This window comes from Sinocyclocheilus rhinocerous, unplaced genomic scaffold (genome assembly GCF_001515625.1).
Source record: "Sinocyclocheilus rhinocerous isolate Xijiao unplaced genomic scaffold, SAMN03320098_v1.1 scaffold2307, whole genome shotgun sequence".
Taxonomy (NCBI): Eukaryota; Metazoa; Chordata; class Actinopteri; order Cypriniformes; family Cyprinidae; genus Sinocyclocheilus; species Sinocyclocheilus rhinocerous.
In genome coordinates, this window is record NW_015642048.1 from 395,205 (window position 1) to 420,169 (window position 24,965).

Sequence of the window (24,965 nt, forward strand, 5' to 3'; positions counted from 1 at the left end):
TTTGCAACTTTACAGATCTTCTTTATGCACCAAGAGCTTGTAACACTCCAAAGAGAAAGGAAAAATTGAAATCGCATCATATGACCCCTTTAATGTTTAAATAAATCTGTTAAGAAACAAGTTATGACATCCACTGTGTAAATTAATATATTTCAGCAACAAATAGAAATTTTAATTTACTTCAAATTTAATTTTTAAAAATTTTTAAGTTAATTTACAAACTGCATTATGTGCCATTTACATGATTGCATAAAAAAATGTTTTAAGTTAAGTCTTGATTATATTTAAAAATAAGTAACTGAATTTTAAGTTTGGGCTCGGTTGTTAAAGGGATAGTTCACCCAAAAATGAAAATTTGATGTTTATCTGCTTACCCCCAGGGCATCCAAGATGTAGGTGACTTTGTTTCTTCAGTAGAACACAAATGATGATTTTTAAGTCCAACACTTGGAGTCTATCAGTCTTATAATGCATGGCAATGGTAACAAAATCTATGAGAGTAAAAAAACATGCACAGACAAATCCAAATTAAACCCTGCGGCTCGTGACGACACATTGATGTCCTAAGACACGAAACGATCGGTTTGTGCCAGAAACCGAACAGTATTTATATAATTTTTACGCAAGCGCCGGAAGTGATCTCTCGCGGGTATACGTCACTCATTGTTTACACAGTGCACAGTCATTGTAGGTACGATGGCTAATCAAAATGGTATTTACTTGCGCTTATCCGGATTGTTCAAACCGACTTAAAACTAAAAGATTACGTTCTCTCTCGCGAACTCATTCGGGAGTGGTGACTTTCCACGTATTCCCAACTTCTGAGCCTGCTCGCCTGAAGTTATGGTTGATTGCTCTTCGGCTGGATATCAACACACCCATTAAAGTCTCCCGACATGAGTGGGTGCGTGAGAGAGGAGGGGCGCTGAAATAGCCAGGGCTGGTGGCGTGTGATGGGGCACACCTGAACCGAATGGAGCCTCATCGCCGCCGCTGTTTAAATGCAGAGCGCGCCTCTCCTCGGGAGACAGGTCTCTTCCCCGTGCATGCACGCTGGTGTCCTCGTGGGTCCAGGAGGGGTGCGTAGAGGGACTCCCGTGCCGCCAGAGTCGTGAGCTGCCGGACCCGCAGTCCGGACGAGAACGGCACCCGTTACACGGCCGTCGGGCCAGGATGCCGGGCCGTATTGTAGACAAAGATGTAAAATAACTTATGAAATTTTTTTTTTTCCAAGATGTTACCTAATGCGCCAAGGACCACTGCCAGCCAGTAAGTGCTGTTAAACGGATAGTTCACCCAAAAATGAATTGCGGCCGCCGGACTCCGCCCCTTACCTGGACCCTTCCTTCCTTCCTGACCACTGCCTTTCCCTTCACGAACCCCGCAGCACGACGAGGACATCAGATCCCCTGTTTATTTTGGACACCTGATTCCCTTTTTTCTGGACACTTTGTTTATTTTCTGTTAATAAACTGTGTCTGTCGCTTGCTCCTCCCGCGACAACACGCCCATTAACGTAAACTACGCCAGAGCGCGTACACGCCTCACGCACCAGAAGCCGTGCGCGCGCACAAAGACAGTTGGACATAGTGGTGAATTAGAGGTAAAAAATTATATAAATACTGTTCGGTTTCTGGCACAAACCGATCGTTTCGTGTCTTAGGACATCAATGTGTCGTCACGAGCCGCAGGGTTTAATTTGGATTTGTCTGTGCATGTTTTTTTTACACATAGATTTTGTTACCATTGCCATGCATTATAAGACTGATAGACTCCAACGGTTGGACTTAAAAATCATCAAATGTGTTCTACTGAAGAAACAAAGTCACCTACATCTTGGATGCCCTGGGGGTAAGCAGATAAACATCTAACTATCCCTTTAATTGTAATCTTAGTAATGTAAAAGATCTCCCTATAGTTTAGAGCATAACCTGAGGTAGATTTTTATCCCTAAGAAAATTTGGATTATAATTGAATTTATTTAAAGAGAGCAATTTGTTTAGTAAACCACTGTTAAATAAAAAAAGAAGCAATTTTATGATTAGTTTTTTCCCCCTGCTCTACTGAAACCATACCGAACTGTGACGTCAAAACAGAGTGCATACTGAACTGTCATGTTTGTGTACTGTTACACCCCTATTTCCCAACCCCACTAGATATAAATTAATTCTAAGGTAGTAAAGATGTGTTATATTTCAGGTTTGGTTTGGCTGAGCTGCAGCAGCAGTGTGAGGAATATTCTGGAAATGTGGGGGAAAACCCAAGAGAGGAATCTGAAGGCATATTTCCAGCACCTGAGCCTCATCTCGGGGACCAAGAAGACCAGAACTTGGCAGAAAGCAACTTCTTGGAGCTCCTCCAATCAATGTGGCAGCACGGGGACAGCGAAGAAGAGGATGATTTCAAAGAGACTGCTGTAGAGGAAAGAGACATGGAAGAGGAGCAAGAGAGAGAAGATGGTGAAAAAGAGGACCGGGTGGATGAGGAAGAGCTTGACGAGATCTATGAGTTTGCAGCAACACAAAGGAAGATAGAGACGACGTTGGAGGCTGCGACCGAGACCGAAGAAGAGGGAGATGCAAATGCACCCCTCGGAAATGAGAAGAAAGATGAGACAGAAGACAGGAACGAGACAGAATCCCTCTTAGAGAAATCTGCCGGCAGTTGCCATAGTAACAAACAAGGCGTGGATGGGATGGAGGCTGCCATGGTAACAAGTCCAACAGAAGAAACCCTTAAAAACCCCAATTCGGAGACTGAGAGAGTTTGTTTGATTTCAGAATTAGATGAAAACGGAGACCCGGATGCCAGTCTAGATAAGAGCTATGACCGTTTATTCTCCCAGTCTGTAGGGGAATACATGGAACCGTCACAGACGCCAGCGTCCTGCTCTCAGCAACAACGTAACAAGCCATCGCACACACTACAGCAAAACACACCCGCCCCGTTTCGCCCTTCATGTGTTAGTGAGGTGATCGACCTGTCTATAAGCCCTCCACCAAGCTCAGGTGTGTCAGGTGAGACTAACTTCCCCATGCCTGGAGTGTCTCCTGTTCCTCATGAGGGTGAACATACAGGCAAATCTCCACTAACAAAAGACAATTCAGTATGCCAGAAAATCGAAAACCCCGCTTCTCCTCCAGAATCTCAAAGCAAACAGGTTGAGCTCATTGTTCTCTCAGATTCTGGTGATGAAATGGATGTAGACGGTGGCCGCAATGCTGCTACCACTAAACGTGCTTTGACTCCTCAGTCTCCTTTCGAATCTCCCTCAGAACCTCTTCAGACGTCCACAAGCTATGCTTGCAAAGTCACAGAGAACAGTTTCAAAGAATCTGGATCCCAAGGACATGCCGGCAAACGGGTAGATGCTTCCAAGCAGGTGTCGACTGATACAGAAGCCAGATCTGACCGATCAGAGCACTGTAGCCCCAGGATTGCAAATGAAAGCGTGTTTGATGGCTCTGCCGAGGTTTCCTGGCTGATTCCAGCCACTCCGGTACCATCCACACGCTGTAGCTCTGCCCAGACCTGCATCAGCATGCGCCGAACCCAACTCTTCCCCAAGTCATCATCCTCCTCTTCCTCTTCCTCTGTCTCGGGTGGTTTGAAACCTGCTAGCTTTGATTCTTCAAGCAGCAGCTGCATAAAAGAGAAGCCGGTATCCTTGTCTGAATTGCCCAAATCAGATCTGAGTCCCTCTAAAGAACGTCATAGCACTGATACAGGTCGCTGTCCAGGTTATCAGAGACCACTTCACCATCTGAGACTGTCTCGGGTTCCTTCTACAGATGTTTCTGATGGCTCCCACATTGGCAGCATCATGGGACATCCAACCCAGGGTGTCTCCAAGCCCTCAAGTAGCACTCCTCTCCATTCAGACTCTTCCTTACACCGTCAGATCCCATTTGGCTCCCCTGTGGTTGATGACTGTGAGGTTCGTCTCAGGGATAGTAGAGGTAATTCTAGATCCTTTGGTAGTCAGGGAAAAATTGGCTTAGTGTCTCTACAACCGAGTTCTTTTTCCCCTAGTAAGACACCTGAGAAAAAGCACAGTAGCTCTCTTGAGCAGGGATGCTCCAGTCCGTCCCCGAAATCTCAAAGCTACAGTCGTCCAGAAAGATGGACAAAGAGAGAGAACGATGGGGTAGAGCGAATGGAATTGGGAGAGAATCCAAATCAAAGTGATGAAGAATTGGTGGATATTGCGGGAAACTCATTTAGTGACATGGAAGAGCCTGGGAGAAGAGCGGGAGACGAAAATCCAAATCAAATTGTTGACGAATTGGTGGATATTGCGGGAAACTCATTGAATGATATGGATGGGTCTGGAAGAGTGGGAGAAGAGAATCCAAATCAAAGTGCCGATGAAGTGGTGGATATTGCAGGAAACTCATTTTGTGGCATGGACGAGCCTCCTATAGCGTTTGATGACTCCTGGGGTTTGGATGGAGGAGTTGGAAGCCAGAAGCCCTGCTTTAGTCTACGGCTTGACAGCAGCGGAGGTACAGTCAATCCACCAGGTCTCGAGGGTAAGGGACCAACGTCCACGTATCCTCTGGCATCTAGAGCTTGTACCAAAACTCCTGATCCAAGTCCAGGTCCTTTTAATCACAGCCTACCTGATCCTGACATGTGGGATGATTGGGAAGAAGAGGAGGTGGCTCCTCTTCCTCTTTCTCAGAGATTGACAGCTCCCTCTGCCAAGAGAGTTGCCGAACTAAAGACTCCCGGTAAGACAAGTTGTCCTTCTTGGTATGTTAATTATGTTTACCAGGAGCCCGGAACTCTAGATCTGTTAATTATGCATTGCATTTAGAAAGACCTTTTTGTTTTAGAAAACCTTCTTAAAATCAGCTTTAACTTTCTTCACAGTTGCTTGCAGAAAGAGGAATAAAGGACCGCTGGTGCCCATCACTCCCATGCCAGGCTTTTCCAATATGGACACACCAGAGCTCAAAAACAGACTCAACAGGTGAGCATAAAAAGAAGATATAGGCATTGTAATGTTTAAAACATTTATTAATGCCATTGCATATCACAATAACAAACCAACAAACTATCTAAAAACTACCTTTCAATGACTTTTAACTAACTGGTCACAGATTCATTTTTAGTGCATGTTTGAAGTTGCTACTGAACTCCCTGAGGAGAACCTAAGTAAATTCTTAAGTTTTTTTTGCATAGTTTAAATGATTTGTGTTCATTTTGAGTTAATGTATCAATGGTTTTATAATGTAAACTGTGAAATGGTTTGCTGTAACACGTTTTTTAATTGTAAGTGTAGTCATTTTTAAGAAATACAAATGTTTATCAAAATGTGATTATCACATTACAGAAAGTTAAAATGTACTTTATACATTTTATTTTTGATCCCTTAGGCCTGGCTGTTTTCTGTTGTAGGCATTAAGCATCATGTTTTCTTAATTATTCTGCAGAAGTTAAAATATTTAGTACTTAATATTCATATATCTTATAATCAAAATCTTTCTCCATCTAATACTCCCTTACATTGACAGTGGGGTATTATGAAATTAGTTTAGACCAAATTAACTTTACATAAAGCTTAAGCATTCACAGTATTCAACATGCAAATGAGAATCAAATCCAGATGTGTCTGTTGCGTAACTCCGGCGTCACAAAGCCAAAGAAACACATTCAGTAACAGAGCTGCGAAATGTTTTTTTTTTTTTTTTTCCAGGTTCGGCGTGCGTCCGCTGCCCAAGAAGCAGATGGTTCTGAAGCTGAGAGAGATCCATCAATACACCCACCAGCTGCAGAGCTCAGAGTCAGAGGAGGAGACCTCTGGACCCCAACGCCCACCGAATGCCTCTAACTCCCAGTCTGCTCCGCTCTCCTTTAAGCAGCCTGCAGCGCCCCCTGCTGTCTCACCCGTGAAACTGCCACCAAGTGAAGAAGATGAGCTTTTATCAGCCTCTCAAAACTCAAATACATCCTCCACTGCGGAGTCTGACAGGTACAGCTCTTACACGACTATATACATAATTAATACTACAAGGAAACGTAGTTCAACCCATTTCTTCTTCCCAGGTCGAACCCAGAGCTGTGTGTGTCCGAAGACGACGACTCGGACAGCGAGGGCATCACGGCGTCTCAGGCTGTTGTGCGTGAGAAGGACAAACTCCTCACAGTTCGTCAGTTCATCCGATCCGACCCCAAGCTGTACGCGCGAGTGCTGCAGTACCAGCCTCTCTCCCTGGCGGAGCTGCGGTCCAGCTTGAAAGCAGCGGGCATCAGGTTAGGTGCTCCTAAACTACTAGACTTCCTGGACTCTCAGTGCATTACTTTCAGTACGGCCAAACAGGGCCAGAATGCATCTTCCCACAGGAAACGACGTGTGAAAACGACAACCAGTGGCGGTGCAGCCGGAAGAGGAAGGAGAAAAGCAGCTAAGCCCAATGGAGGAGTTGCAATAAAATAATGTGGTTAAACTACATGATTTTAAGAATAAGCTGTTAAAGGACAATAATGGATTTCATATTTTCAACTAAACAAATGTCTGACACACACTCAGTGTGTCACTATTCCAGTGACAGGATTGAAACTAACTAAAATGCTTTTGTTTGTTTGTTTTTTTGTACAATGTTTGAAATGAAAATATTATTTTTATTATTTTTTTTTTTTTAATGAATTCAATTTAATGTCTGGATAATGTAATTAAGAGACATCTCTTAATGTGTCACATGTTTGTATACAAGAATAGGTTCATTTTAAGCGGTTTTATGTTGTGAATTTCATCCAATAGTTTGAGATTTCTTAAACCAAAATGTGCCTCTCAAACAAACTCCTTGCCAAAAAAATAAAACAAGTTGCAAAAACGGTCAATAAATGTGGAGTCAACCAATTTTTCATGAATAAAATTAAGATTGAAAAAACAATCAAGACTTTTTTGCATTGTGACAATATTTTTTCATGACAAACAAGTATATTTCACACAACTAACATTAGCCTGTAATGCAAAAAAAAAATTATATTACTATATATAATTATATATGTATCCATTATGTATTTTATTGTATCACAATAAGAATTTTTTCAATTGTACTTAATTACTTAAAAAAAAAAAATCACAATGCAAAAATTATAAAATAAAATGATAGAAATTAATACATAAAAAATATGACCCATAAATATCTTTGCACCCCATATTATCAAAATGTGACCAACACTGAAAAAAAAATCACATACCAAAGATGTCTTGAAAAACTTTTACTGGACTTTTTTTGTTTGTTTTATAACATCACTTTTTTGCAAAGATCTGCCGAGAAAAACACATCTCCCATTCTAACAAAGAAAGAAAAATCTCTGATCATCTTCTGTGTGCATGAGAGAGAGTCTGGGTCCGGCTGGGCAAACAGTTCCACAGGAAGGGCTGAATTCATACAGTGTGCAAATCTCTCGCCTGATCACCTGAGCTCATCAGGAGAGTCCGGCTGCACTGCCTCAGTCTGGACCGGTCAGCCACATCTCCTCATGCCCCATCATGCACCTGTCATCATGACAGGTTGGCAATGTTGGCCAGGAAACGCTGGGCCCACCACTCCTCGAGATCAATAGGCACAAAATCTGAAAAACAGAAAGACTGGGTGAGTTCTTTGAGATCGTATCATATTTAAATTAAACAGCAGCACACAAAATATATGGACTTTTTTTTTCTTTTGTAGTGGGGAAGCAGCTTTTCTTCACAACAGATCCTTTTGTGCTCCAGAAACACATTAATACAGGTTTGGAATGGCATGAGGGTGAGTAAATGACGTTTTTTTTATTTTGACATGGATAATTTGAATTTGTGTATCCTAAAGACAGAAGAGGCCTTCATAATAGAGAACAAGTCGGCAAAATAGAGGCATCAGGTCTCTTCAGCGCTTAAAGAAAGTAAACAGGACAGAAGTCCCAGACTGACTCTTCATGCCGGGATTGGGGCTTCTCTCCGCGTACTGCACCGGGCCTTTCCCCTTCTCCGGCTGGGATCCCTCTCCGAGCTTCTGTTCCACCTCCTGCCAAGCTGCAATCATAAGATATTGTATCAGTATAAAATTACAAATTATATATACAGTGAAAATACATAATATACAATTAACTAGTTTGTTATGCTTTGCTAAAGTAGTTTATCATGTAGTCTATATCATGGTTTCTGTGGGTCTTAAAGGTCTTCATTCAATTTTCCACAAAATGAGGGCCTTAAATCAGAACATAAAGTCTATAATTCATAGTCATGGCATTAAATGTTGCATGCATTGCAAAAAACAAAACAAAAAAAGGGACAAACATCTAAACATCCTTAAATCAAGATACATTTACTTGAGATGCAAAATGAAGTCTTGTTTTCTTAAAAAAAAAAATGGAATAAAATTGAGCGTTTATGCTTAAATCAAAAAACTCGTATCTGTCAGTGGAGTATGAAACTTGTTTTCCCTTTGAATTAAGTTGCTAAGCCCACTGGCAGATATTTGTTTTTGTTTTAAACTCATTTTATTTTGACCAATTTATCATAAAACAAGACTTGCTATTGTGTGTCATTTTGCAGTGTCATCAGAAGATACAGTTTAAGTTATTTTTATACCATAAATGTGCTTTTTTGTAAAGCGAGTAAAAAAAATAAATAAAAGTTACGGAAATCTGTAGGAAACTGTATTTCAAACTTTAAAGTGTTGCTAATTCATTGTGCTTTCTAGACATTTACATTCAGAAAATCTATTTACTTATTATGCTCCTTAAATTTTCTTTAACTGGTCTTAAAAGGCTCTTGGAAAAAGTCTTCCATATATCTTCATAAAATCTGCAGAAACTCTTTATATATTGCTCTCATGTAGATTCAAATTTGCAAGTCATGGTGATGTCTAATTTGTTAGTGAATCATTCATTTGAGTTGATTCTTTTCAATGAATGGCTTATTGTGAAGCCTGAACGATTCATTTGTGAACAAGTCTGTATCTGAATGTCTTTTAAAATCCTTCATTCAGCGATGAATCAAATTAATAGAGAGGTATACAAACTAAACAGACATGTTTTGTCCTCATTTGCATCGTATCCCAAAATGCTACTTGTGAAAACACTACAGATGCGATGCATCACAACAAAAGAACAGTTTAGATCTAGAAAAACTTGATCTTCTCATTGGCAACTTGGCAGAAGTAAAAACTTTGACACCTTTTACCAATTATAATTGCTTCCTCTACACTCCCTAAACCAGTTGCAAGATTTTACCGGATCGCACAGCTCTCTTCTATTGACTGTGAAGCAGTTTTAGAAAACATTAAGCCTCAGTTGACTAGCCATTGACTAGTCATTGTACAAAAGAGCCTAAAAACTGCCCTTGAGGGCCATTGCATCAGCCGCTGGAGGTGGAGCCTGGCCTGCACACAAACACCCTCCTCCTGAAGATAAGAACTGGCCTTTTTCACACAAACTCTGGTGAACTTACCTCCCTAAGTACATTTATGAGAGTCTGAACCCTAGTCATTCACAACTTTAGTTTGCACATGATTAAACTCTTGGGACTTTAATAAAGAATCAGACAAGCTGCAAAGTTGTGACAACGTCTCGTTACTTGAGAGCCTTGAATCCAGTTGGTTGCTCTTCAGAGTTCATTAAGGTCATGGCAACTACTTGCCCCAACCTCGGCCCTCCTCAAGGTCTTAGCGGTGAAGGATAAAACAATACTGGTGTTCTGGAGAATGAACTCACCTTCATAAACAAACCGAACATTTTCCTCGTGTGCTGGGGTGAATCCCTCAGTAGTATTTTCAGCTTTTGGAGAGGTTGATCTGTGGAACCGCTTTCCGTTCAGCCGGTGAAATACAATCTTAGGCGCTGGTGACCTGCAAACAATAGATCAATATGGGTTTTCAGTAATAAATTCTTGGATTTTTACATTTGGTCTCCTTTAATTCCAACTCCTTTTTACAGTGCATTCATCTCTCATTTACATAGTTTCAATTTAAATAAAGGAATTGTATGTTCACTTAAAAAAAAAAAAACATTCACAAGCATTACGTGGAAAAGAGTACATTCTTTAACGTGTAAAAATATTCATACAGGATTCTAACGACTAAACGCGCATTTTTGGGTGAACTGTTCCTTTAATTCTAAATAACGTTACTTCCGCTCTTACACCACGTCGTTTCTATAGTAACAGCGACGCGTTATGAAACCCGTTTGTTTATTATATCAGCATGACAAGCGACATTAATTAAACAAGCGGAATGTCAGACACAAACGCGAGGCCTGTCGTACAATGTTCCGCGACACGTTCTCCAGCCTAGAAAGCAGCACAGCGTCCTTGTGGGAGTATCGTTATATATCGGGGGTGTGACAAGCATGTGTTCGCATTATAATATAACCCCAAAAGATTAGTTACTAACCTACATATACAGGAATAATACGAATACAATCGCGACACAATCTTCAAACACGCCGACAACCCACGCGCTCTCGCGCTACACTTGCAAGGTCACGCGGCGCAAGAAAAACACAAGCGACTTCGGTAAATGCGTTAAAACGGGACGTCCTGGTTTACAAACGAGGCCAACATGTTCGCTACGGATACTTTTAAGTGTACTAAGCTTATAAACGAGACGGGGACGCTGGGGCGTTTTTAAAGGCGCAGTTAAATCCTTTTCAAGTTTCCCCTCAGCGACCAAACTCACGTGAAGAGATCGATTTGAGCTTAAATAAATGTTATTATCACTCACTCCGATACAAGCCAGTGGCTTTGCTTCTGTTTCAGGTCGTTCGCTTTGTTCTCAATCTGTTGCGTAGGGCCTGCAAGAAACAATATCTGTTAATATGTAACGCCAATAACCATATTAAATAGAAGCACGTGGTTATTCTTAAATATCTACTATAATAGCGTTAAATAAATGCACCATCTATATTGTGACCTGATATGTAACGTTATGCACGCTGGTTAAATTGTACCTGTTCTCCGTTGTGTAACAAGTTTGCTGGGACCTCTGGTTATTGTGTACATCATGTGAGAGACGGTCTCTGAGGAACCCCTGCGGCACGATGGATCCACGCGAGGTCTACGGATCGGTCCGCGCGAATGTCACGGTTATATGCACGCCAGAAAACGTGACGCGATCCCGCTTCACGCCGGAGCTCTCTTGACTCAGCCACCTTGGAAATGAGCGGCGATCCTGGTCGCAAATCTGCCGTGCAGACGCTTGCAGCCAGAGGACTTGAGCGCCGTGTGTTTGCTTGCAGCGAGCCTATATAAAGTCAGTCAAGGTTAAGAGCGTTTATTGCCCTGATTACGCGTCGGGGGGTCACTCGCGGAGAGTCCGGTGCGCTGGGAAGCTTTCTGAGCTCTGGTTGGGTCTGGACTGTTACTGCAATTTCGGACGTTCAGATCGCAACCTTCCTCCGTGACGTCACGGCACGCCCCCGCGACGCACACCCGGGGTCACCTTTCACCTAGTCACCCCGTGGACACCATCTAACCGGCTCTGTGTAAGTTACCATCTAAACACGGGCTTCATCATGCCGCCAAACATACAACTGATGACAAACGACCGCGCGATAATGATAAAGTCAGGCTGCGCAAATGTGCGCAGTGTTGCCAGCTAATTTTCAGGGAAAGTTACTTAAGGCAGGACAATTGATTTACAGGTCGCTTTGGATACAGGCGTCTGTTAAATGACTTAATGTAAATGACGTTGTGACGTCATTACGTAATCACAACGCAAGACTGCACAGAATACACGATCTCTGGGGGCTGTTTCATAAAACAACTTTAACAAACAAGCCAGGCTTATTTCAGTTGGTCAGACTTAATTTGAACCAAATCAATGGGCTTCACGCACCACGTGGGAACCGGCCAGGCTCAATTTGGTACACATTAACAGTTTGTGTGGGTCAAAACATACGGTTAATCTCGCTAATCTGCAATGCAGGTACTGAAGTTACACCTTTCACTCTTTAAACTAATATGATTGATTATAACAAGAAAAAAGAGAGAAAACCCCGTCTGAGGCGATTGTTACACAACAACGGTTGTACAACAGTCCTTGAAATGCAACTATTGGGACAAAACGGCTGTTAATTAATAATTTAATCGTTTTATTTAAGTATTACCACCAGAGAAAACAGAAACATGCCGCATTTTGAAGTAATCCTGAATTAGTATTTATGTATCCAACGTAAGGTTGGTGTTTGATAGCTGCCTGGGATCTTACCTCAGATCAAGATCTATTGCTTATACATTTCTTGCCCCCTCTTAAAGTAGGTATAACTACAGAATGATTTACATGTAACTTGTTCATTAGCCATCAATACCAGACTTTTAAACATGAAATGAACCCAAATAGGAAGGAATACACAACTATCTCTCTTTCATGAATGAGAGAAAAGCGTACATTAGCCTAAATAGTTTGTAGCTACGCAATTTTTCCAATGCTGTTTCTACACAAGTAGCATTAAAAAAGTAGCAGGTCTACTGAATAAATTCCCCTTACTTTCCTCAAACATGTCCTTCAATGAATTATGACATTAAAATGGAAATAAAATAATGATATGATATCTATATTGTCAAATTGGCTCACCTGAGTGGGTGTGTACAGTACATCCGAACACTGATATTTACATCTCCCGTATTATAAATTTCACACAATGAAAGCACTCCATTACCCTGTAAATTTCAAGTCTCTACTGCATGCTGCCTAAATCAGTGCAATTCATTACAGACACATACTTCAATATTTTGAGTGAAGCAGAACAGTGTAGTTGCTTGAATTATAAAAGGCCTAAACTAGTGATTGTACAATGTGGCGTTTCAGTAGTGAGGTTCACAGTCCTCTACGAGACTGTCGGTGATGTAGTTGATCTTCAGTAGTTGCTGGTAGTACTGCTTCTCCACAGCCGTGTTCACCGTCCAGCCCACCACCTCTACGCCTCGGGCTGCCCAGTACTGCACATAGTCCCTAGGGAAAAAACAGTGAGCATTTTATAGTGCAATACACACTCATATACTGTAGATGATTAGATCTGCTTTGAATGTTCTTATACTGATCCATATACTTGCTCTTGACATTTTTTTTTTTCTCAAAAAAAAATGAATTTATTGTATAGAGTGCTGCAGGAATGAGTTGCAAAACCCAGAAACGGATTAGCATTTTCCGTTCCATTGTCCTGAAGTCAATGTTGTTGTTGTTGTTTTTTTTAATGTTTTTTTTGGCTAAATGCCTTAAGTAAGGTTTGTGGTAAACACAAGCTCAAGATATATATATATATATATATGCGTTTCAGTAGTGAGGTTCACAGTCCTCTACGAGACTGTCGGTGATGTAGTTGATCTTCAGTAGTTGCTGGTAGTACTGCTTCTCCACAGCCGTGTTCACCGTCCAGCCCACCACCTCTACGCCTCGGGCTGCCCAGTACTGCACATAGTCCCTAGGGAAAAAACAGTGAGCATTTTATAGTGCAATACACACTCATATACTGTAGATGATTAGATCTGCTTTGAATGTTCTTATACTGATCCATATACTTGCTCTTGACATTTTTTTTTTTCTCAAAAAAAAATGAATTTATTGTATAGAGTGCTGCAGGAATGAGTTGCAAAACCCAGAAACGGATTAGCATTTTCCGTTCCATTGTCCTGAAGTCAATGTTGTTGTTGTTGTTTTTTTTAATGTTTTTTTTGGCTAAATGCCTTAAGTAAGGTTTGTGGTAAACACAAGCTCAAGATATATATATATATATATATATATAGATAGGACAGTAGAGAGAGACGACAGGAAAACACTGGGAGGAGAGAGGATTGGCAAAGGACCTCGAGCCGGGAATCGAACTCGGGTCGCCATGAGCGCAGTTGCACTGTATGTCGACACACTAACCACAAGGCTATTATGTTATTAAAAAACATCAGTAAAACTCCACAAATTTTTTTTTAAGCTTTTAGGCTTTTCTTTAAAAAGACAATTGCTAACAATGGCTAAATGGGACTACAGAGGTTGTCAAGGACATTAAATGTCATCACACTGAACACTACTCTAACCCAAACATGGTGGTGACTTTGAAGTCATGTGACCATGGTGTAGTTAGTTTATAGCGTACATTCAGCATTTTACTTCTGGCAAATGTAATTAGGCTTCACAAGTAAGAAGAAATTTAACATTTATTATGAACAAAACATGCAAGTTCCATTAACTTTTGTTGGCCACTGAGCGTATTTTCTGCAATAATCCAAAAGCCAATGGAAAAACCCTACTGGCTTTTTGTCAAGGGAACCAGGTGATTTTCCTGGTTTTAGGGTTGGCCTACAAAATTATGTCATTCCTACAGCACTCTATTTAAATAGTATTTGACTAAATCTAACCGCACCAATAAGATAATAATACCAGGAAAAACTAAATTAGAACGTTTACAGAAAAAAAAAAAGTGACTGGTACTTGTAAACTTGTCAAGACATTACGTGCGTCCCAATTTGTGCACTTAAGCACTATTCTATGCTGTTTTTAGGCCCTGCTTACACTAGTGCATTTTCGTTTTAAAATGAAAACAATCCTCGTCTACACTGGCGTTTTCACTGCGTTTCAGAAACGATCTCCATCAACCAGACACAACCGAACGCACATGCCACATGACCATTCATGCAGGTACAACCATACATGCAGGTACAAGCGGCGCTACATGTAAAAGTTGAAATTCTTAAAAATGTGGCGTTCATGTGCAAGACGCTGCAAAAGACACAAAATGTGAGTGCAGTGGTCTTGCACGTCCGTCTAGAGTGTATTAACATAAAAAAACAATGGAAAAGTATCGCATTGGAATGGAAAAACGCATTCTGTGTGAGCAGCCCCTTAGGGTGGTGTAGCAGTGGTCAAGGATAATAGTCAGTGCTTAAACACAACCACACAGTGGTCACTTTTAATACAACTCCCATTTCAGCGGTTACATGCAGCAGTAGCTTTCTGTAACTGACAGACATGCACAATTTATTTTAGGACCTGTGGTAGGTGTGTTAAACACCTTACAGTAATGTAATGCACATAATGACATGGCTTCACAATGATAATCTAAAAATAGCAATAATGACATGTTGACTTACGGCGAGATGAAGTTCTTCTGCACCAGGAAAGCAGAAACTCCACACAGGTTCCACAGCAGGTGATGATGGGCCCAATCCAGGAGCACATCCAACACCTGCATCCAGTGGTGTTTCCATGCGGATGAGAACCGCGGCGTCCCATCGCCAAACCGACTCAGACTCCACGGCCGATGGGTCAATGCGGTCACCACATTAGGATCCGCCTGCCGCATCTGGAAAAGATCAGCCAATACACCTTTATATTAGTGTATAATTGTCAAAAAATGAGGAAATGCAGATCACATCAAATGCAGTCAGGCTGGATTACGTTACCCTATAGATGACTTTGGGCTCAAATGAGCAGACGATGCTTGTGTTGTAGAGCACTGGATACTTCTGGAATAATTCTTTCAGTGCTGCAGCTGCCTGCGGACAACAGATACATGAAAGCATTAACATTCTGCTCTGCTAATGCAAGAATCACACAGTGGTGGCCAAAATGATTAGAACACTAGTATTTTCACCAGCTAAAAATGGCCACCACTGTAAATCAAGTTCTTGTTAAGCAAGATCTTTGAGAAAACCTATGGACAAGAAATAGTCCCAGCAATAACGGACAGTTGCCAGTTGTCCTGTAAATTGCGACAGTTGTCAGTACCTCATCTGGATGACCTTTGACGTCAAAGTAGATGGTCAACTGGCGCTTGATGCATTCCTCTACAGCCTCCTGCAGCGTTGGAACCTTCTCACCTCGGAAACGGTCACTGCTCGCAACCAACAAAAACATACCACCTGCTGTCTTTAACTTGGTCTTGCTTATTTATACCCTATGTATGAAACAAGGCTGTCTTTCTTCCCATCTAACCTGAATCTGTGTTTGGCCGCTGCGTCCAGTTTGCGCAGTTCAGAGAAGAGCAGCTTGCTCAGTGGTCCCGATCCGTTTGTGGTTCGGTCCACGGTGTCATCGTGCATCAGTATGGGAACCCCATCAGCCGTGAACTCCAGGTCCAGCTCCACACCCGTGGCTCCATTCTCACTCGCCTTTCATTTAGAAATGAGAGTCATTATAAGAGGAAGAAACCAGTGCTTGGTGTGAAGATATAATACCACAAAACCAAAGTTAATGCAATGCTTTCACAATGTGCGAAAGGTACAAGAAATACAAGAAATGAGCTTTTGAGGTTAAAGATCATGTGCTGGTAATTTAAAAAAAAAAGAAGAAGAAACAAACAAAAGCAGACATTTCCAGTGTGCAATAAAAGAATATTAAATACTTAAATGGAGCAAATGGTTAGCCCTTCCATTCACTGACAAAGACTCAACTTAAAGTTATCTTGGCTAATGGGCCATTCACACAGAATGCGTTTTTAAAACGCGACAGGCAAGTTAGGAATGGCAATTTAAAAAAATTAAATAAAATTTAAAAAAAACCTGTAAAATCTATATACGCGTTTTTTAAATTTATTAAACGTTCTTGAGCGCTGCCTTTTTAGCATCTCAGTTCAGCTCACAGAAATATTAATCATAAAATGTATATGTAAATGCAATATATTTATAGAATTCATATAAATTATACTTTATATACTGTGAATACTGTTGGCTCTATGCTCCTGTTTTGTACGTCGCTTTGGGAAAAAGGCGTCTGCAAAATGAATACATGTCAATTTTGTTTTATAAACAATCTAAATATAATATTTACATCGCAACACTCCTCAGCTTTCGGTTCTCTCGAGTCGGACATGTTTGAAAGAAACGATTCTCTGTTCAATCAGCCAGTGAACCGCTATATTTGATTCTTTAAAAACGTATTCATTGGAACAAGCTGAACAGATTCATTGAAAAGATCCGACTCAAAAGAACGATTCGCTCACAAATCGAGCATCGCTTCTGTCAGCGATGTGATACACCTATGATATGCTGCTTTTATCACTTTAAGTGTAGTCTTTAAAAATAATAAGCTTAAATTGCTGAATTTAAGTTGCTAAATCAATACTACCACGAGAAGGGAAAAAAACACATTTAAGCACTAAAACATGAAACAGAAAGCAGCATAACGATGCTCACCGCCCGTATAGCAGCGATTGTGTTCTCAGGGGCGTCGTGTCCTCCGCCGCGGTGCGCCACCGCTGACGCGCCGCTCGACGACGCTCCGGACGCGGGCCGAAGCACCTGTCTGGCCCGGCTGGAGGGGACCTGCGGGAACCGGAACATCACCAGAAAGAGGTAGAGAGAGGCCGTGAGCACCGTGGGCCAGACGGCGCTCCTGGTTCCCAGCAGAACCACGACGAAGACAACAGAGAACAGCGTGAGCTCGTCTCCAAACTGAAGCATGATGAGAAAGCGAGCCTACAAACACACGAGCGCTATTACTGCAAATAATCGATCGGTGATCAATAAACATGTAGCATCAGCGGTATTCTGCTCGGTCGATATAAGCGTCGTTGCTTTCAGATGAGATCCGCATCGCGAGTGTCGTCAAAATGTTGATACTGGAGTGTTCAGCCTTGAGTCAGTCATTCATCGCCACACAACTGTGTCACAAACCTGCTGCTGCTTGCATTAATGAACTGGCATGAAAATGTATTGAAGACATCACGAATACATTGCGAAATCGCTTGCGTGACCAGTTTGACTGCTGACCTCAGCACAATAAACAGCATTAACTGATATTAATGACAGCCTAAGTAAATGTATTTACATTCAAGCTGCTTGATGAACAAAGAGCGCAAGATCTCTAAAATATAATAACTATCTGACGCGATGCCAATTGGTGGAAACTTCCTACTATAGAAAATAACAACTTGACTATGACATAAAAGTTCCTGTGTTTAACAGATTTTTGGTTAGGCCTATAAGTAAATTTCACGTATTGTTATTATTATTAATTTCAAAACATTTTAAATTTAGCAAGTTTATATTAAATTATTTCATTACAATAACAACTCAGAGACTTTTATTTTGAAGTGTCCAGCTTCACTGAAGCACTGCGCGATGCACTGAACTTGTGTGGAGATGTAAGTGCTTTCAACAATGCATATATTGTTAATTTGAATACATTTCATTAACTTATCTTGGCCATTTGTTTTGTGTATTTTCTTTGTCATTATTATATCTTAGCTGCCTAGAACACGAGTTGCAAATACCTTTTATTCAAACTGAGTTCACACAAGGATTGTATGACTTAAAAATCCCTGTGTAAAGGATGAGGAAAAAAAATAAAAAGGCAACTAAAAATACAATATTCTATCATTTTATTTAATTTTACAATTTAAAACAGTTTTACATTTCAAAAGTATATAAATTATTTCATTATTTATTTAAGTTATTTTATTGCGATAACGACACAAGGACCTTTAGTTTGAAGTTCCGCTGCCTGACTTTATATCCCGCTTCACAGAAGCACTGCGCAATGCACTGAACTTGTAAGTGCTTTCAAAGCTGCATAAATTGTTGACATTAATACAATTTATTGAATTATTTTGCTATCGTTGGTGTATTTTCTTTCGTTATCGAATATGTAGAAGTCTGAAACACTTTAGCAAATATTCTCAATTTGAGTTCACGTAAGGATTGCCCTTTACAGCCAGTAACGTTATCTTACTCTAACTACTATCTATACCCACAGGTTAAACGTGGTTCATGTATTTTTTTAATTTAAGCAAGTATGCTATATTATCTAGTCAATTGTAAGCGTTTGTCCTTGTAATAACTATTGTTGCTAGCGATGGGAAAAACGAACCTTTTCGAAGCTTCGAATCAATTTAAATTTCAATTGCTTCGCAGAATGGTTCACTGTTTCGAAGCGCTCGAAACACCACATGCTAGTGACACCTGCTGGTTAGAATTGTGAAAAGGGCAGTTAAAAATTCATTGCAAATGTTTTATTTAAAGTATAATACACTAAATTTTATATATAATATATATATATATATATATATATATATATATTGTATAATTTATATAAATTATACATTGTTTACTTTGAATATTGGTGGCTTGGTGCTCCTGTATTGTAAGTCGCTTTGGCAAATAAAAATAAAAAAGCATCTGCCCAATTTTCGTTCGTGCAAATTTTGTTTTGTAAATAATCTAGATATAATATTTGCATGTATATTTGCATTACAACACTCCTCGGCTTTTGGTTCATCACGAGTCGGACATGTTTGAAAGAAACGATTCTCTGTTCAATCAGCCAATGAACCGCTGTATTTGATTCGTTAAAAACTCTTTCATTTGAACGAGCTGAACCGATTCATTCAAAAGATACGACTCGTTCACGAATCGAACATCGGTGCTGTCAGTGTGATACTTGTTGTATCACTTTATGTGTTGTCTTTAAAAATAAGCATGCAGTTGCTTTAAATTAGCACTGCCACGAAAAAAAAAACCATATTTAAACATTTAAAAAAATAAAATAAACCAGCATAATGACATGCTCACCGCGCGTATAGCAGCTATGGTGTTCTCTGGAGCGTCGTGTCCACCACCGCGGTGCGCCACCGCTGACACGCCGCCCGACGACACTCTAGACCCGGGCCGAAGCACCCGTCTGGCCCGGCTGGAGGGGACCTGGGGGAACCGGAACATCACCAGAAAGAGGTAGAGAGAGGCCGTGAGCACCGTGGGCCAGACGGCGCTCCTGGTTCCCAGCAGAACCACGACGAAGACAACAGAGAACAGCGTGAGCTCGTCTCCAAACTGAAGCATGATGAGAAAGCGAGCCTACAAACACACGAGCGCTATTACTGCAAATAATCGATCGGTGATCAATAAACATGTAGCATCAGCGGTATTCTGCTCGGTCGATATAAGCGTCGTTGCTTTCAGATGAGATCCGCATCGCGAGTGTCGTCAAAATGTTGATACTGGAGTGTTCAGCCTTGAGTCAGTCATTCATCGCCACACAACTGTGTCACAAACCTGCTGCTGCTTGCATTAATGAACTGGCATGAAAATGTATTGAAGACATCACGAATACATTGCGAAATCGCTTGCGTGACCAGTTTGACTGCTGACCTCAGCACAATAAACAGCATTAACTGATATTAATGACAGCCTAAGTAAATGTATTTACATTCAAGCTGCTTGATGAACAAAGAGCGCAAGATCTCTAAAATATAATAACTATCTGACGCGATGCCAATTGGTGGAAACTTCCTACTATAGAAAATAACAACTTGACTATGACATAAAAGTTCCTGTGTTTAACAGATTTTTGGTTAGGCCTATAAGTAAATTTCACGTATTGTTATTATTATTAATTTCAAAACATTTTAAATTTAGCAAGTTTATATTAAATTATTTCATTACAATAACAACTCAGAGACTTTTATTTTGAAGTGTCCAGCTTCACTGAAGCACTGCGCGATGCACTGAACTTGTGTGGAGATGTAAGTGCTTTCAACAATGCATATATTGTTAATTTGAATACATTTCATTAACTTATCTTGGCCATTTGTTTTGTGTATTTTCTTTGTCATTATTATATCTTAGCTGCCTAGAACACGAGTTGCAAATACCTTTTATTCAAACTGAGTTCACACAAGGATTGTATGACTTAAAAATCCCTGTGTAAAGGATGAGGAAAAAAAATAAAAAGGCAACTAAAAATACAATATTCTATCATTTTATTTAATTTTACAATTTAAAACAGTTTTACATTTCAAAAGTATATAAATTATTTCATTATTTATTTAAGTTATTTTATTGCGATAACGACACAAGGACCTTTAGTTTGAAGTTCCGCTGCCTGACTTTATATCCCGCTTCACAGAAGCACTGCGCAATGCACTGAACTTGTAAGTGCTTTCAAAGCTGCATAAATTGTTGACATTAATGCAATTTATTGAATTATTTTGCTATCGTTGGTGTATTTTCTTTCGTTATCGAATATGTAGAAGTCTGAAACACTTTAGCAAATATTCTCAATTTGAGTTCACGTAAGGATTGCCCTTTACAGCCAGTAACGTTATCTTACTCTAACTACTATCTATACCCACAGGTTAAACGTGGTTCATGTATTTTTTTAATTTAAGCAAGTATGCTATATTATCTAGTCAATTGTAAGCGTTTGTCCTTGTAATAACTATTGTTGCTAGCGATGGGAAAAACGAACCTTTTCGAAGCTTCGAATCAATTTAAATTTCAATTGCTTCGCAGAATGGTTCACTGTTTCGAAGCGCTCGAAACACCACATGCTAGTGACACCTGCTGGTTAGAATTGTGAAAAGGGCAGTTAAAAATTCATTGCAAATGTTTTATTTAAAGTATAATACACTAAATTTTATATATAATATATATATATATATATATATATATATATACCATTAAATATAAAATGTCTGTTTTTTTATTTGCAGGGTTTGTTTTGTTTGTTTTATGGAAAGCTTGTAAATGGAGGCCAGTAAGACACTATTAACTACTACTCATCCTTTTAGGCCTGGTTTGACACACAGGGTTTAGGTTAAGCCAGGATTAGGCAATAGTTCAATTAGGACATTAAGTAGTTTTTATAAACATGCCTTAGGAAAAAAACAATACTGGTGTGCATCTTGAGACAAAACAAAGGCACTGACATATTTTAAGATCAGTTAGTGCAAGTTTCTTTCAGCTGAAACAGCTCAGACTTACATTTTAGTCTGGGGTTAGGCCTAAGCCTGGTTTGTGAAACCGGGGGTTAGTTACGCAAATGTCTCGTTAAAAATGTTTACAAATTGATGAAACTGATCCGAGATCAGGAAAACCCATAGACGCTGGTTCAATGGTTTGCCGCTGGGGGCGATCTCAATGAACTCGCATGATTCGAAACGTTTCAAAACAGTTTTGACATAAAGAAGCCTCGTTTACTGAAATCACATGACTTTGGCACTTCGATACGCGCTCCGAACCAATGTTTCGAAACAAACGATTCACAAACGTTTCGAAGCTTCACGAAGCAGTGCTTCGAAAGCGCCCCTCACTAATCGTTACCATGGTTACTGTCTCCTCAGATGATGTCCGCACGATTAATCCGCATTTCCCGTCTTCCTCTCTATGGGTGTCATCGTGCAGGACTGATTTCAAACTCTCATGTGCAATACGGCAGTGACCTGGTGCATGTGGGTCGACGGATGCCCATTACAGTCACACACACTGTACAGATCCAACCTGCGTCCCTCTGTTCTGACCTTGCCTCAAGGAAATACAGTCCAGTTTACACTTTTCCGGCTATCAAAGGCCTGCGGGCGCTTTCTAGACTCAAACTGATGCAGACGGGCATCACTGTCGTCTTACTGCCCGCAGTGTATTACCTCTACCTGCAGGGACAGGCGTCAGTAATGCTGCTGAGTTACTCCACAGGCATCGCCGTGTTCGCCGGCGTCATGCTGTACTCCATAAGCCACTATGTCAGACGAGTGGTTGGCATGATGTATCTGGATTCAGCGCAGACCGTCTTAAAGGTGTCACACCTGACATTTTGGGGTCACAGACGGGACATATACGTGCCAGTGTCAGATGTCATGACTCTGGGAGATTCAGGGGATACCGAAGGAGAGCCGATCCTGCGTTTAAAGCGCTACAGCTGTTCTGATACGATGTACTTCTCTACCAGACTGGGACGAGTGGTGGACAGAAATGCTTTTGAGGAAGTTTTTGGGAGTTTGTCATGAATTCACTTTCTCTTGTTTTTTGTTTTTTTCATGCACCGTTAGATATTGTTTTGTAATTTAAGTGACGAATAAAGAATTTTTTATTTTACATAATTCATGGAAAATGTTAATAGAGTGGTCCGGAGGTTATTTATTTTGACGTGTTTTTGTAGGCCAACCCAGAAGTTAGCATCACCCTGGTTCCCACACACACACACACACACACACACACACACACACACAAACTAGTATTGTATTGCTGCAGAAAATAAGCTCTGTGGCCAATAAAAGCTGTCGGTTTCTTGTGATGATTTTAAATCTGTATTAACCTCAGAACGATCTTAAAGTAAAAAGAGGTGTTAAAGTCTGAATTTGTGGTGGCAGTGCGTTAAAATTAAATAATTATAATCTTAATTCAAGTAAAGAAGGATTTTGAAAGTCTGACAGTAATCACATCAGTGTTGAGCACTACTGTAAGGTTAACCCTGCCGGCTTTACATTTTTGAAAATGATTAACAGCTGAAAACATTTGTTCGAAATTTAGAAAAATAATCAAATGTAATCAGTTACATTGCTTCTAATTCAATTGAAGTAATTGAAATAGTTACACTACATTTTTAAATAGGGTAACTTGTAATCTATAAGCTTGTAAACTTCTAAAATCTATTATATTTCCAAAGTAACCTTCCCTACACTGAATGACAATCTTCTCAAATTAACACAGTTACTTACTATACCACGGTTGCACCACCGTTTAGCTTATGCAAGTATAGCAAATATACAAGTTTGAACATTTTTATTTATTTTTTATTTTTTGCAATTTTACACAATGGAGCTGTGAAAGTGGACAAGTGAATAAATTAGTGTACTTGTTTGGCATCATGGCATTTCATGTCCCAGACAAACTCTGTTGTCCCATGTAGCAAGGTGTTAGCAGCTGCCTTCTTCAAGACACATAAATCCTTAAAAAATTAAATCAGGCATTACTGGTGTATTTTATGTCATGGAATAAAATGTTATACCACAGACCATGTGAAACACAGACCTTTGGCCTTTTTAGTTTTTAACACAGACCATTTAACCAAAAACCCAGTCTGACTTGAGTATACTTGTGTACATTATATATAGGCGTAATGTATACTCCAGGACAGCAGGTGGCGCGAGCGACATATTCAGTTGCTAAGCAACCCACAGAAAAAACACTCGACGCTTCCCTCTCGAGTCCAACATCGCAAACGACCCACACAACACAGTCTGGAGGTGAAATTCTAACTGCCGTTTTGTCTTTTACAGCTTTAATACTTCAAGGTAAGTCAACATTTATTTAAATCTCAACCAACACGTAGATTTCACCCATTGTTCTACAGCGCGTTACTGGATTTACTTTTTGTTCACGTAACTTGCTCTTCTTTCCTCTGCTTGGACTTTGTTTTATGTTAGCGTTGCTATAATTATTCTACAGTGCATGATGGAAAACCTATAGGCTCATGGTGAGCGAAGTAACATGCGAAAAGGGGCTGTTAAAAGAGTCAATACGGTGTTTGAATCTTTGGAAAAACGAGTTCATTCCCAGCCTGGAAAGAGGCCAACCAAAGATGGCGCTAGTTTTGAGATTGATGCTTATGAAAGCGAGGAGGAGGTTTTTCTAGTGATTTGGCAAACTCTTTGTCAGGTTGGGCAGTTGAGTTTGGCGTTTCTTTGGTTGTTCTTACAGCATTCCTTCTTTCCGAAAGATGGATATTCTTTGCTCAATACAACAAATCAGTATGTGCTGGAAAGGTTATCAGGCGGCTGTTTATACTCTTTGGGAATATTGAACAACCTTGGTAAAACGTTTGAGAACCTGTTTTTTAAAGTTCCAGAAAGACATGTATTCAAGTTACAACTAAATATAGATGGTCTGCCTTTGTTTAAAAGTTAATCTCTTCAGATTGTATTATTATAAGACCAGTTTTAATTGCTTCCCTTTCAGACTACCTAGATGCTCTTGTAAGAGAGCTAAATAGCTTGAGAGAAGGATTTGTTATTTGTGGCAAGACTTTTTGGTTGCAGGTAACTTCAATTATATGTGATGCTCCTGCTAGAGCCTTTGTCAAATGCATTAAAACTCATACTGGCCATTCTGGATGTGACGGGTGTGTTCAGTCAGGCGTCAGTATTTCCCTTAGATTCATGCATTTCAAATCACTGGCAGCGTTTCCCCTGCCATTATTTTAGGGGGGCGGCCCGCCCCCCCAACGGCCCCCCCCGCCCCCCTTGAAAGTCAAGTTAATATTTAATTCTAT

The 24,965-nt window shown here is 40.3% G+C and overlaps 5 protein-coding genes across 16 annotated transcripts in view; 3 read left to right on the forward strand and 2 right to left on the reverse strand.

Moving 5' to 3' along the window:
• LOC107755350 (structure-specific endonuclease subunit SLX4-like) overlaps positions 1–6,896 on the forward strand; it is a 14,955-nt gene extending 8,059 nt beyond the window's left edge. The window contains exons 10-13 of one of the 2 annotated variants that reach the window (XM_016572116.1): positions 2,200–4,733; positions 4,876–4,975; positions 5,702–5,977; positions 6,052–6,896. In XM_016572116.1, coding sequence (XP_016427602.1) covers positions 2,200–4,733; positions 4,876–4,975; positions 5,702–5,977; positions 6,052–6,442 — 3,301 coding nt within the window. In that variant the 3' untranslated portion in view covers positions 6,443–6,896. Of the gene's footprint in view, positions 1–2,199; positions 4,734–4,875; positions 4,976–5,701; positions 5,978–6,051 lie in introns of those variants that run through there. The other variant, XM_016572117.1, reaches the window with a different exon arrangement.
• A 468-nt stretch (positions 6,897–7,364) lies between these two features.
• On the reverse strand, positions 7,365–11,604 carry LOC107755353 (protein FAM195A-like). Its single transcript, XM_016572131.1, has 5 exons — positions 10,942–11,604; positions 10,716–10,785; positions 9,709–9,842; positions 7,925–8,026; positions 7,365–7,587 (listed from the first exon to the last, which is right to left on the reverse strand). The coding sequence occupies exons 1-5, from the start codon at positions 10,994–10,996 to the stop codon at positions 7,517–7,519; spliced, it is 432 nt and encodes a 143-aa protein (XP_016427617.1). The 5' UTR covers positions 10,997–11,604; the 3' UTR covers positions 7,365–7,516.
• Positions 11,605–13,265: 1,661 nt separating this feature from the next.
• Positions 13,266–20,213, reverse strand: LOC107755351 (glycerophosphodiester phosphodiesterase 1-like). Of its 2 annotated transcripts, none has more exons than XM_016572120.1 (6): positions 19,493–20,213; positions 15,918–16,093; positions 15,711–15,816; positions 15,386–15,478; positions 15,074–15,285; positions 13,266–13,413 (listed from the first exon to the last, which is right to left on the reverse strand). In XM_016572120.1, the coding sequence occupies exons 1-6, from the start codon at positions 19,757–19,759 to the stop codon at positions 13,266–13,268; spliced, it is 1,002 nt and encodes a 333-aa protein (XP_016427606.1). In that variant the 5' UTR covers positions 19,760–20,213. The 2 variants fall into 2 exon arrangements, with proteins under 2 accessions (XP_016427606.1, XP_016427605.1); XM_016572119.1 differs by lacking the exon at positions 19,493–20,213 and adding an exon at positions 17,117–17,835.
• On the forward strand, positions 17,204–22,893 carry LOC107755352 (transmembrane protein 186-like). Of its 9 annotated transcripts, none has more exons than XM_016572125.1 (2): positions 17,204–17,275; positions 22,042–22,893. In XM_016572125.1, exon 2 carries the CDS (start codon positions 22,042–22,044, stop codon positions 22,699–22,701), a length of 660 nt encoding a protein of 219 aa, XP_016427611.1. In that variant the 5' UTR covers positions 17,204–17,275; the 3' UTR covers positions 22,702–22,893. The 9 variants fall into 9 exon arrangements, with proteins under 9 accessions (XP_016427611.1, XP_016427610.1, XP_016427616.1 ...); XM_016572124.1 differs by lacking the exon at positions 17,204–17,275 and adding an exon at positions 18,052–18,066; XM_016572130.1 differs by lacking the exon at positions 17,204–17,275 and adding an exon at positions 18,456–18,474.
• Positions 22,894–23,757: 864 nt separating this feature from the next.
• The window catches only part of LOC107755335 (uncharacterized), a 7,789-nt gene continuing 6,581 nt past the window's right edge, over positions 23,758–24,965 (forward strand). The window contains exon 1 of one of the 2 annotated variants that reach the window (XM_016572090.1): positions 23,758–23,988. In XM_016572090.1, coding sequence (XP_016427576.1) covers positions 23,814–23,988 — 175 coding nt within the window. In that variant the 5' untranslated portion in view covers positions 23,758–23,813. The remainder of the gene's footprint in view (positions 23,989–24,965) is intronic. The other variant, XM_016572091.1, reaches the window with a different exon arrangement.

Coding starts and splice junctions, on each gene's coding strand:
- LOC107755353 (XM_016572131.1), bottom strand. CDS start 10,996: ATGATGTACACAATAACCAGAGGTCCCAGCAAACTTGTTACACAACGG. Junction 9,843..10,715: donor AGCCACTGGCTTGTATCGGA/GTGAGTGATAAT, acceptor TATTGTTTGCAG/GTCACCAGCGCCTAAGATTG. Junction 7,588..7,924: donor CCCCAATCCCGGCATGAAGA/GTCAGTCTGGGA, acceptor TCTGTTTTTCAG/ATTTTGTGCCTATTGATCTC.
- LOC107755351 (XM_016572120.1), bottom strand. CDS start 19,759: ATGCTTCAGTTTGGAGACGAGCTCACGCTGTTCTCTGTTGTCTTCGTC. Junction 15,817..15,917: donor GCGGCCAAACACAGATTCAG/GTTAGATGGGAA, acceptor GGTTGCGAGCAG/TGACCGTTTCCGAGGTGAGA. Junction 15,286..15,385: donor AGCCCAAAGTCATCTATAGG/GTAACGTAATCC, acceptor GATCTTTTCCAG/ATGCGGCAGGCGGATCCTAA.
- LOC107755352 (XM_016572125.1), top strand. CDS start 22,042: ATGATGTCCGCACGATTAATCCGCATTTCCCGTCTTCCTCTCTATGGG.